At 34.8% G+C, this 12,649-nt stretch overlaps 1 protein-coding gene and 1 long non-coding RNA gene across 2 annotated transcripts in view; one reads left to right on the top strand and one right to left on the bottom strand.

Moving 5' to 3' along the window:
* The window catches only part of brox (BRO1 domain and CAAX motif containing), a 14,659-nt gene extending 7,610 nt beyond the window's left edge, over positions 1 to 7,049 (bottom strand). The window contains exons 1-9 of the mRNA XM_079888041.1: positions 6,918 to 7,049; positions 5,215 to 5,321; positions 5,024 to 5,130; positions 4,768 to 4,864; positions 3,222 to 3,317; positions 2,249 to 2,321; positions 1,996 to 2,101; positions 1,816 to 1,905; positions 578 to 663 (exon numbers count right to left, since the gene is read on the bottom strand). Coding sequence (XP_079744167.1) covers positions 578 to 663; positions 1,816 to 1,905; positions 1,996 to 2,101; positions 2,249 to 2,321; positions 3,222 to 3,317; positions 4,768 to 4,864; positions 5,024 to 5,130; positions 5,215 to 5,315 — 756 coding nt within the window. The 5' untranslated portion in view covers positions 5,316 to 5,321; positions 6,918 to 7,049. The remainder of the gene's footprint in view (positions 1 to 577; positions 664 to 1,815; positions 1,906 to 1,995; positions 2,102 to 2,248; positions 2,322 to 3,221; positions 3,318 to 4,767; positions 4,865 to 5,023; positions 5,131 to 5,214; positions 5,322 to 6,917) is intronic.
* Positions 7,050 to 7,951: 902 nt separating this feature from the next.
* LOC307168698 lies at positions 7,952 to 11,039 on the top strand. The gene is made up of 3 exons (XR_013822960.1): positions 7,952 to 8,026; positions 9,025 to 9,185; positions 10,757 to 11,039. It is a non-coding gene; the product is annotated as an uncharacterized lncRNA (long non-coding RNA).
* Positions 11,040 to 12,649: the final 1,610 nt, after the last annotated feature.

Here is a 12,649-nt window from a genome sequence, read left to right on the forward strand (position 1 = left end):
AGTGATACGAACAGTAACAATGGCGTCAGTTTTAATTCTAGCGCAAGTTCTAATCCTTTAGAAGTGCAGCACAGAAAACACTGTCATCTCGACATGAACAACACGAACCAAACTCCTCCAGTCTCAGATACAACTACAGTGTTTGAGGGCGGGGCAAAGCAGACGCTGTTCAGCCAATGAAGACCACAGACTGGCATTATGCAGATTTGTTACAAACCTATGTAGGTTCAAGCAGGAAGTGAGACTGGAATTGACCGTTTGCAAAATGGCGGATTCGGTGGATGGCGGATTATGATTGGTCAGATCGCCTGTCAATCAAACTCCCTGCGAAGGGTCAATTACTGACGACTCGTTTCAGGCAGTTCAGAGTCGCTTCGTTCTTTTGGTACAAAATAACTCTGCAATAAAATAAATGTATCTGCACTTTGATCTTTGCAGACCTTTTACATTCGCAAACAGCTTTATTACACACCGCATGAAAGGGAACATCTGAAATAGGGGCGCTTTAAATTATTATTAGACTGCGATTTACAACGATCACAGACATCGTGATGCGTTTGTGTTCAGATGGACTCACGTAAGCCATGTAGAAGTGCTGCTTCAGCTGCAGGTATTTCTTCCACTTACTGCTGCATTCTGGGTCCAAAGTGTTCAGAGTGTGATCTGAAAAATAATATGAAAAATAATCTTCTAAATAATGTATAATGTTTTATTATAAAGCTCTCTGAAAGTGTTTGATTAATATTTCTGAACAAATGCTCTCATGTGTCCTGCTGGACTTTATAACATGATATAATTATTTAAATTCACATCAATATTTCATGTGTATTTTTTTTTTTTGGGGGGGGTAAGATGACAATTTTTAGATATATTCTTATTCATTTCAGATACGATTATATGGTAACTAAGTACAACAAGCATGAGCAATTCGTTCATGTCTGTTCATAGTGCATTTATTAATCTTAACAGATACAACTAATGCATTAATAAATGTGGAAATTAACATTAACTAAGGTTAATAAACGCTGTAGAAGTATTGTTACTTCATGTTATCTTATGTAACATTACAATAAAAACAGTAATATTGTGAGTTGAGAACTGTTTTCTATGTGAATATATTGTAAAGTGTCAATTATTCCTGTGATCAAAGCTGAATTTTCAGCATCATTACTCCAGTCTTCAGTGTCACATGACCCTTCAGAAATCACTCTAATATGATGAATTTGATGATCAAGAAACATTTATGATTATTATCAATATTGAAATTATTTTTGTGGAAAACAATATACATTTTCAGGATTCTTTGATGAATCATTGACAAGCATTTATTTGAAATCTAAATCATTTGTAACATTACAAATGTCTATAAGTGTCACTTTTGATCCATTTAATTTCTTTCTAAATGATCCCAAACTTTTGTAAATAAATAACAATAAATATATACACCCCCACATTTGGAAACACACATATAATGCAGAATTAAAGGGACAGTTCACCCAAAAATGGAAAATGCTGTCATCATTTACTCTCCCTCAAGTTAGATATTCCAAACCTGTAGAGCAGCGAAGCAAGTGCATTCTGGGAGTTGTTGTCTTTCATCCACATGAGCCAAAAATACATTTTCTGGCTTTTCTCAGTCTAGAAGGCACCAACTTCTAAAATAATTTCACATTTCTACTACATAAATGTCCCAATTCATCTTTCCAGAGGTGAAATATCCCTTTAATGATGACAGCATTTTTATTTTTGTGTGAACTGTCCCTTTAAATAGAGAGAAGCAAAAGGTTGATTAAACAGTAGCAGTAGTAAACCTACCGGCCTTTTGGTAGAAGTTTGCGGTTTCGAACGCTAGCGCTGCGATGAGGGAGGCGTTGTGCTTCAGCTCGATGGCTCTGGCAATGGTCACTAAAAACACACACATGAACCGTCACACACACACACACACATACAAGAAAGCAATACTGTACACTCAGAGTAAACAGAGGCATGTTTTACCCTCCTGAGCCTCGGCCTGACTCTGCACGATGTAGGTGTCAATGACTCGGGGCTCCAGGTCTCGGCCCTTCTCTGCTGGAGTGATGAGCCGAGGAATATGAGTCTCCTGAAAGCCAAATATTACCATGGATCAAACAGTAAGCCATGCATTACAGTGGTTTTACCATGTTAAGGGGGTTTTAGGCACTCAAATCACTGCAATTCAGAGTCTTTTTGCTTTAATTCGCCACAAAATAAGCCAGGCACATTTTACCTTGAGGGTTTTAAATATTCCAGCAGCGGTTTTCAAACTCTTGTGAACGTCTTTGGCCTCGTCCTCTGTGACGCTACAATGTAAAAAACAAAAACTTGTAAAAATGCCTTTATGAAATATTGAAACTCAATTTATTACACTTATAAATACTGTATTTTACATACTGAGGCGATGTGCAGTCAGACAGACAGTAATAATGACTAGTTTACAGTGCATAATCTCAGCTACTTCTCAAAAGGAATAAATTAAATATTGATTTAGAAATTAAAATGATTTTATTATTTAGGAAGAAAAACTTTTAAGGAGAAACTTTTTTGTTAATTTAGTATTTTTTATACTATTATAGTATGTTTTATTATTTATAATTATTATTAAATACCTCTTATTTTTATATATATATATATATATATATATATATATATATATATATATATATATATATATATATATATATATATATATGAAAAAATATATTATATATATATATATTTTTTTTTTCTCAGTTAATTTTAGTTTAAGTTTTGTTATGTACTTTTGTCATTTTTTATTAGCTTAAATTCTATTTAGCTTTCATTTATTTTTATTTTAGCTTTAGCTTAGTTTCTTTTATTAATTTAAGTTTAAGTTTTTCATTTAATATTTATATTTTTTATTATTTTATATTATTTCAGCTTAATTTCAAATGAAAAAATATTATTTTTAATAGTTTAATTTTAGCTAGCAATACCAACACTGGAAGAGAACTTAAATTGGCACAACTATGTGGGATAATTAGTTGCATGTCTTTTTAAAAACTATTTTGAACTTCTCAAAACATCAGATATGCCTCAGTCTGCATGTGTACGGCTTACACATAGTAGACAACTTATTTGACAGGGTTTTATTTTACAAACTGTCTAAATGCTTAAGTCCAGCAATTAATACCTTATCACAGAACGTCATCACTGACCAATCATTATTCCAGAGAACTTACTTCTCCTTTCCAGCCAGTCGTGAAGCAAACTTGGTGTACCAGATGGCGACATTAAACGCCATAGACACCAGCTCAAAGATCGCATCCTGCTGCGCACTGAAACACACAAATATCTTTTAATGGAGTCATGCCTCTTAATCAAACCATGTCATCTTAGCTCAGATTCATCTGTCATTTGGTAGAAGCTCATCAAATTAGATCGATGTCAACAAACACGTCATTTCATTCTCAAAAACCATGAACAAAACTACACAAGATAAAAGAAAATAAGAAAATACAGGTTCAGTTGCACAATTTGTTAAGTATTAAGTATTACTACCAGTTGATAAATATAATAAATGATGCATTTCAGTGTTTTCTTCCAAGAACGTGACACTTTTATGTCTAATGCAATATGTGACCCTGGATCACAAAACCAGTCACATGTCGCACGGGTATATCTGTGGCAATAGCCAACGATACATTGTATGGGTCAAAATTATCAATTTTTCTTTTATGCCAAAAATCATTAGGATATTAAGTAAAGATCATGTTCCATGAAGATATTTAGAAAATTTCCCACTGCTAATATATAAAACATGTATTTTTGTGAGTGAATGCTGCACAATCGTGAACATAAATGCACAACTTTAAAGGAGATTTTCTCAATGTTTTGATTTTTTTGCACCCTCAGATTCCAGATTTTCAATAGTTGTATCTCGGCCAAATATTGTCTTATCCTAACAAACCACACATCAATGGAAAGCTTATTTATTCAGCTTTCATATGATGTTTAAATCTCAATTTAAAAAAATTGACCCATGTGACTGGTTTTGTGGTCCAGGGTCACATATAAACTAGGGTGACCATACGTCCTGTTTAACCAGGACATGTCTGGCCAGGATTTCGAGATCGCCCAAAATGCCCGGGATTCGGCTTTTGCTTTCTAGAGTCACCATTCATTATGTTTACATTATTACATTATTTGACACTGACACATATATGCCAGTTTTGCAGGTCATGCATTCTGCTTCACACGGATCCCGATCGAGACGAAAACACAGGAATTTTCTTAGCAATGCTAAAATGCACATCAACCGATCACTTGTTTAGCGTTCATGTAAACACTACATTCAGATTCACCGATCGGAATTAATTCAGTCCTATTGAATCAAAAGGTGTGCATGTAAACAAAATGAATGGCGACGCGAAAGCAAAAGCTGAATCCGGGATATTTTGTGCAATCTCGAAATCCCGGCCGGACATGTCCTGGAAAAAGAGGACGTATGGTCACCCTATATAAAGGTATTCATAATGTACATTGTAATGCATTATGTATTTTCATAAATATTGGTATGCATTATAATATTAGTAGATTCCTTGTTACATCTGAAATTGGTTGCATGTCATGTTTTAATGCATTATACTTTCTAAAGGAGTGTATTAGGCTATAACTCTGGTTACAATTATTCATGAGACCATACGATGCATTATAAGGTTTATTAACTCAATGTGTGTTGAGTCGAGCTGATTATCGCTGAACTGCCCCACACTGTGTGATAGTTACCTTGCAATATTTCCCTGTAAAGTGTCGGTCCATTTGAAGTTCTGGATGAACCGGAGCTTGCTCTCTTGTGTGGTTCCATCCAGCGGCAAAATGAATCCTATGTGCATTAACAATAAGCAGAAAAACTTTTAACAATGCCAACAAAACAACAACACTAACATGCCTCTGAGCAACATAGATGCAAATGAATAAAATCAGCATGAGCAACATGGAAATATCTGACCAGAGCCACCAGGAAATATAATAATTCACAAACCCTGTAAAAGAGCGAAATATTCGTCACTGGATTTCTTCATAATCTCTGGGGTACACGTGGCGTCGGTGAACATGTCCAGGAGTCTGGCCCGCGTCGTTCTCAGGTCACTGCGACGGAGATATTACATTTACGTCATTAAACGTCATACAGTGGCCCACAAAATGAATATAACACCAGAATAAACTCCTCACTTGCAGATCTTGTTGGCCGCGGGACTGGACGCCACACCGTACAGGTTGAAGGACACGGGCGCTGTGGATTTCAGAGGGTTTCGGTGGAACCAGTGAGTCATGGTGACCTGAACAAGAAGAAAGACGCTATTTTTATTAGTTTCTGTTTTATTAAAGGAGACATATCATACTTTTAAATCGTTCCTTTTTACATATAAATCATACATTTGTAGTCTATATAAAGCAGAACTGCAATGCTTGGGTCTGAATTCCTCATTATTATAGCTCCACAGGCCCCTTTTCTACCCCTTTTCTGATGTGCGTCTGAGAGCAACTCGTTTTGGTGCGGTCTCTTTAAATACAATTGAGACACTTCAGATGAAAATGAAGACGACGAACCTGCAGAACAACGTCTTCATATGGATGTATCGCAATGGTGTGTTACTGTATTTACACATGAAACTTTGGTCTTCCGACCTTTTACCACCGTGTCGATTTATTTTGATTAATATGTGCGAGGGAGAGAGAGCAAGACAGCGTCTAGTTTGGAGACGGTGAAGTCTTGTTTACACTTTCGCCTGGCTCCGAAGAGAGAGAGAGAATGCGTGCGCGCGACCGGGTCTCTCTCTCTCTGCTCGTTCTTTCAGTTAAACATGCGCCCTGTCCACAATCTACATTAGACGGTGTAATGAAGCGTGTGGGTTACTACATCCAACAACTGAACATTTTAACTTACCCTCTCGTAACTTCTGCATCTTTTAGCTTGGACTACAAAATTGCAGCGAGAAATAAAAATGGCGGATTGCTCGAAGTGTTGGGCCGGAAGTCAATGTCCTTATTTGGCAGTTCCGCTGCAAATACTGTGACGTAATAGTTCACAAAACGTCATAAATAACAGAAAAATCGGAACAGGTTGAAAAATAAGGCCAAAACTGAATATAAAGATATCAAGGAAGCACCTCAAGAGAATAATTTAAACTTTACTGTACTTCTAAACACTCCAAATATACAACAAAATGCATTTAAGGGCTAAAAAAGTGGATTTAGCATGATATGTCCCCTTTAATGCATTTCAGGACAATTCATTTGCTGTTGTATGAAACTATTTTAACACGTCGTCACCACCAAATATCCAAGATAAAATCTGGATCTTGACCATTAGGGAACAACTGGTTGAGCAGAATTATTCTTGAGGAACATGTCCAGTTGACTAGATCAACTAAACTAGACGTTATGTGATTTTCTAGATATCAGAAACTACACAGATGGTATTAACACTGACATTTTCATTCAGATTGAAAGGTTATGGGCAACTACATTTCACATCTATAAATATGCAGTGCGTTTAATTGACAAAAGAACACTTGTGAGTTCAGATCACAAGATCATTGGTTCAAGTGATGTGTGAACTGTGAACGAGTCATTTGATAAGGCAGATCCATAACATCTCGGCCTTGTTTATCAGCAGCTCTATGCGAATAAAAGCAGACACAGACACAATACACCGGTTAAAGACGATCTACTGCTGATGCTTTATCGTCTACATATGAACAAACGCTGATCTGTGATCTTAATGCGGTTCATAATACGAATAAAAATCTGAGACAAATGAACCGAGTCAGAAATGAACCGAGTTTACCACTAGTAAACACAGCGGCCACCGGGTCAAATCTCACAACTGATTTATAAAGCTCGTTTTAAATGAAAGAGATATGTATTCATACCAGTTATGTGTCGACTGTCAGATGTTTGTTGTTTTAATCGGCGAGACTCCAAAGATGTGGATCAGGAAACGCCAAAACAATGAACGCTCTTCCGGTATGACGTGATTCGGGCGGTGACGTCATGCACACGCCCATTGAGTTTAAACCCCAATTTACGTAATTTATTCAGAAACGTGTTTTGGCAGTTTCGAGATTGCCTAAATGAAACTGATATCATTTTTAACTTGTATAGTTTTTTGTGCTTTCTGTTCAAATATAAGTCAAGGAAGAGCAAGCTACAACATAAAATTAAAAAAATTAATTCAACTTACATTAGAGTCACCACCACATCCGTGTGAATTTCTTATTACCCAGAATAAATCAAATTTTAAGGATCAAATACCAGTGTGTGTGTGTGTGTGTGTGTGTACTCACACCCATTTGTTTTCACACCCATTTGTTGTGTGTGTGTGTGTGTGTGTGATTTATATACACACACACACACACACATTATATGAACAAAAACTTTTATGTTAGATGCGATTAATCAGTTTGACCGCACTAATATATTTACACAGTATATATATATATATAACTTTATTGCAGACACAGGTCCATATAACACAACATACAGCATAAAAAAGGAGATACAAAAATACATAAAAATTCCATAATAGCCTATAGAATATACAGCACTGTAAATGATTTCTGTTGTTTTCACAGCATTATACTGTTTTTCTCAACAGTTTATTGCTGTATAACCTATGTACAGTATGTTACTGTAGATTTAGTTGCTTTCACAGTATTATTTTGTATTTTCAACAGTTATGTACTGTGCACTCAGTTGACAGTATGTTACTGTAGATTTTCAATGCATTCTGGGAAATTATTAGTTACTGTAAATCTAAATACAGCAGTGCAAATTGACCGCGAAAAACACCACACACAATTCCACAGGACTACTAACATTATCCTTACAAAAAACATTTCCAGGACTGGGTCCTACAGTCTAACGGTCTTAATTTCTATCAGTGGGGGTGCAGGAGAGCACGTTTACTTTGAAAGAGTTTTTCTGTTGTGACTCAGTGCATCGTCACGTCTTTTCTGCCGACCTGGAACTTCGTCATATGGTAAGTAATAAATCTTAATATGTGTATGTGTTCGAACTTCTAGCTAATAACTTTAAAGTTTTTTAGAGAATAGCTGACCACGATTTCGATGTTTAATTTATTCTCAACATTTTACTATAAGCTGTCTACAGTATGATAGGCTACTCTATGTTTCAATGTAGTTTGGGACATGTTAACCTACTGTAAATTTAAATAGAGTAGTACGAAATGACCGCGAAAAATAACCACAAGCTGCCATTTTATGAAGAAATCTTTAGTTCCCTGAGTAGCCTAACTTTGAGAGCGCAGGCCTTTGCATCGCGTCGCTGTGTCTGTCGGCGAAGTTTTCGCCATAAATATCTGGTTAGTGATGAATCTTTATGATTATTTTTTTATGCAAACTAAATAGTAGCAGGTTAACGTTTAGTTTAGAAGAAGAACTGCCCGCGGCTTATGTTCTACGCCTCGTTTAAGTCAGAAGCCTATTTCCTTCTTGTTGATAGCTAGCCTACTTGATTAATAAATGTGATTTTATTAACATAAATTGCATATGTAGCCTCTTATAAGGTCAGAATGATCTAATAATTTTGTTATTTACCATTTTAAGTCGGTGGAAGTGCCCGCGCGTTCATTATTTTATATCATACGGTTTATATCAAATCGATCAATATATCCTGAAATCGGATACCCAAGGTTAGGATTCGGATTCTTGTTATAAAATTAAATTTTCGATTCCTCTTATTGATTTATTCGCGCTTATTTTCGTCTAAATCAGAATTTTCTTTTACACGCCTGTGAGGACCTGACCTGGCGATCTGCCAGGACCTTGTGCAGTTGACTCAGTCAGTGTTCATTCATACACTTTTGTTACGAATTGATTTCTATTAGTAACACTAACACCAATGGGTTTTTATTTTGCACAAGTGATGGTTTAGAGCTTATTGTGATGCGACTTATTACAGATTATGCTATATTGTGATCACTCTTGATTCAGTAAAATATTTTTTATTTTTTTGTAGGTTTCTTGTCAGGATAAATCCTGAAAATTCGAAATGCACATCAGAGTTCCAGGTGAGCAGAAAGAGTGGGAAGGTTGTTCGGAGGAAGACCATGGCCTTGAATCCACACGTTGCATCTTACATCAGGGACTTTGCAGAATATGATTGGCACAATCATTAAGGTAAGAGTAATATTAGGGATGTGCAGTGGAGTCCATATCTGTAGAAATTATTTGTGTCTGAATCTGTATTTAGAAAAAATCCAAAAAGGGTGGAAATGACTTAAACCATACATTTTTCAATTGATAGTCTGTTTTAAAATGTAATTATGTTCCCTTTACAGTTTCCATTTAACAAATATGCCTTGTATAAGTCAAAGAATTCATATTTTTATATTATAATTGTAACATCTCTTTAAATAAGTTTTAATTAAAATATGAAATGGTAAAAATAGGGTTGAGTGATATGGTAAAAAATCATCTTGATAAAATGTTTCATATCAGTCAGTGTTGATAATTATCACAATCAATGTCAAATATTTATTTCTTTTAAGTTTTAAATGTTCTCAAACATACATTAAATAATGAAGACAACAGGTAAAGTTGTCCTGAAATGTATATGTATATTCATATAATGAAATGTAATAGGGGTGGGAATCTTTTTGATTCTACGATTCGATTCAAATCTATTCTTGGGGTCACGATTTGATTCAAAAGAGGCAGTACTTTTGAAATTGGGAATTCTCTTTTGAATCAAATTTCAATTTGACATACTGTATGCATAGAATAGAATTAAAATATATGATCAAATCTAAAATCAAATCTATGCATATCTTAATGAAATTTGATTCAAAATCGAGAATCGAACAGCAGAGAAATGAACAGCAGCTACTGTTAGTCCTAATCAAGTGGGAGTTATTTAGTTTAAACACACCTGAGACACACCTCATATCTGCGTTAATTTAATCTAACCCGCTGCCGCTCAGCGTTCACATTAGCCTCTCACGGCGTGAGCTCACGCACGTCTTTTTCATCATTAAAATTAGTAAGAATCAAATCGACAGACATGACTATGAAAGGAACTGACTATAGTAAGCATCGTAAGCCTAAATTGATCGTAGAGACCATTGGTGGTAATTGTTCTATAATCAATTTAAGGTTACAATACTTTGGGGAAACGCAGCCCTGATCAGTGACCGATTGTTTGGAGTCAGAGATATAGAATATGGGCCATTGCCTTCTCAATATTTATTACTTTAGCTTCTGATACAGGACATGTTCATTCTCTTTTACAGAGTATTTGTTCGTTACCACAGAAAACCGTTTGCGTGTCCATGTTGAACGTGTTTCTTGTATGTAAAAACTAAAGTAGCCTACCTAAGCTATTTTCTGCGAATGTGCGAGACTTCCGGTTCATTACCCACTATATGGAAATAACGAGATGAATAACAAAGTGCTGTAAATGATAAAAATATTTGTGCTATAAACTGTTGACAATTATGACAAATTCAATACATCAAAATATCAAGAAGCATAACAAGCTTTTTTGTACTGCTAGAAATAACTGTAAGCAGATGACACCGGTAGCCAGACACATTTCATTTACAAATGGCCATGCCCACTGTAAAAATAAGGTGGATACCATAGGCAAAAAAAAAATCTCCTAAAAAGGTGTTGATAATGTGAGTTAGGTTTTTTTGATTATTAATTGTATGTTTTGCCTCTGATTGATTTGTGCTTATCATTCCTTGCAGGATTATCAGAAGTGTTGTCGCTCTTCTTCCACTTGACACCATCACTACCCTCCTCACCTGGCCTTCATCCTCACCTGTCTTGCTTTCTTTCTAAGTTTCTTTTTTACCTGTTCAGGATCATTTTTGCATGAATTGAAATACATGAATTGTTCACTGATTTTAATTATTAATTATATATTGTTCATTAGTCTTATTTTAAAGCAGATTTTTATTGTTGTGTTATATTACATTATTATTACTAATGTATTGTTTAAAAATACACAATAAACCTTGTTGTGCAGTTAAAGCTTCAATTGTTCTTTTTTCTATTTCCCATTAACAGTTAAAATAATATTCCTATATTAAAATAATATTCCTATAATAAAATATTAAAATAATAATAGCACTATAAAAGTCATAAAATAACATTTCATAACTGTATAATACTATACAGTATTATTACAAATCAACGGTGTAATACTGTGTTTTAACATGGTAAAAAAATACAGTAAAATAATGTATTTAATTTTACAGAATGCTTAACAGTACTGTATTTAGTGTTACAGTAATATTACTGTTGAATGAAATACAGCAACTACTGGATAATTGTTGCCAGTAAGTTACTGTTGATTTGACAATAAATTTTTTACAGTGAGGCTATTACACCAGTGTTGTCTAAGCCTCGAAGAGTATCTATAACAGCTTTTCAGAGGATTGACAAGGGCTTCAATTATATGGTTCACTGAATTGTCCAATCGACACATAAAACCAAACATCAGTTGCCTTAAGAGTGCCTCACAGGTTGGCACTCTATTAGCCACCACAAACAAATGACTGGCACTATGCCACCTAGGGACACGGAGCAGCAACCTCATTGCATCATTGTATGCTACCTTTAGCCGCTGCATACTCGTTTTCTTATAGTTAGACCACAATTGAGCAGTATATAGCGGTGTGATATAGGTTCTAAACAGAGAACACTTCACAGAGTCAGAACACATATAAAACTTCCTTATGAGCATATTGGCTTGAGCATAAATTTTACAGCGCTGACGGTATAGGTCTTTGTCATCTGTCCAGTCATTAGATATAACATGACCTAAGTATTTAACTACCTCACACACAGCAAGAGGGCTGTCTGACAAATAAAAAGTCGGAAAAGTTGATTTATTGTCCTCATTGCTTCTAACTACCATTATGTGGTAGATATATATATACACACACACTCACACACATACACACTGAAAAATATATTATATATTATATTGCATTTTTAAAAATTATAAAGATATTCTCATGTATGTGGTATTAATCACACATTAATGACTAAGGAAAGTAAAAATTCATTTATATAACGCAATTACTTACTAGTTTTACTTTCGCAAAACAAGCGAGTTCTCATAAATTAGAATGACGAGATCCCTCTCTCACTTTGTTCTTGTTAAGTTGTTTCTAGAAGTGGACTTTTCCACTCTTAATAATTCTTTCAAGGTTAAGTGGATAAAATCTTTCTTGAACAATCCTACATCTTTTTGGAATATTATCCCAAATTATATTTTCAGTTCAGTTGGAGGTTTGCATTTTTTGTTACGCTGCAACTATGACATTTCTAAAACAACTTTAACTCTTTCTAGTTTTCATAAACAGGCTTTAATATGCTGGTCCCTGATATATAAGTATACATTTTCTCCGCATAATTATTTTATTTGGAACAACCAAAATATTAAATATAAAAATAAATCTCTTTTTTTAAACAATTGGTTTGATAAAAATATACTTTTAGTGAGTCAACTTTTAGATGAAAGGGGTGTCTTGCTCTCTTATGAACACTTTATGCAAGAATTCTCTTTTCCAGTCCCCCCAAGAGAATATGCCATTGTTTTTGGGGCAATTCCTGATTGTGTGAAACCTTTA

This window comes from Squalius cephalus, assembly GCF_949319135.1.
Source record: "Squalius cephalus genome assembly, chromosome: 12".
NCBI classification, from domain to species: Eukaryota; Metazoa; Chordata; class Actinopteri; order Cypriniformes; family Leuciscidae; genus Squalius; species Squalius cephalus.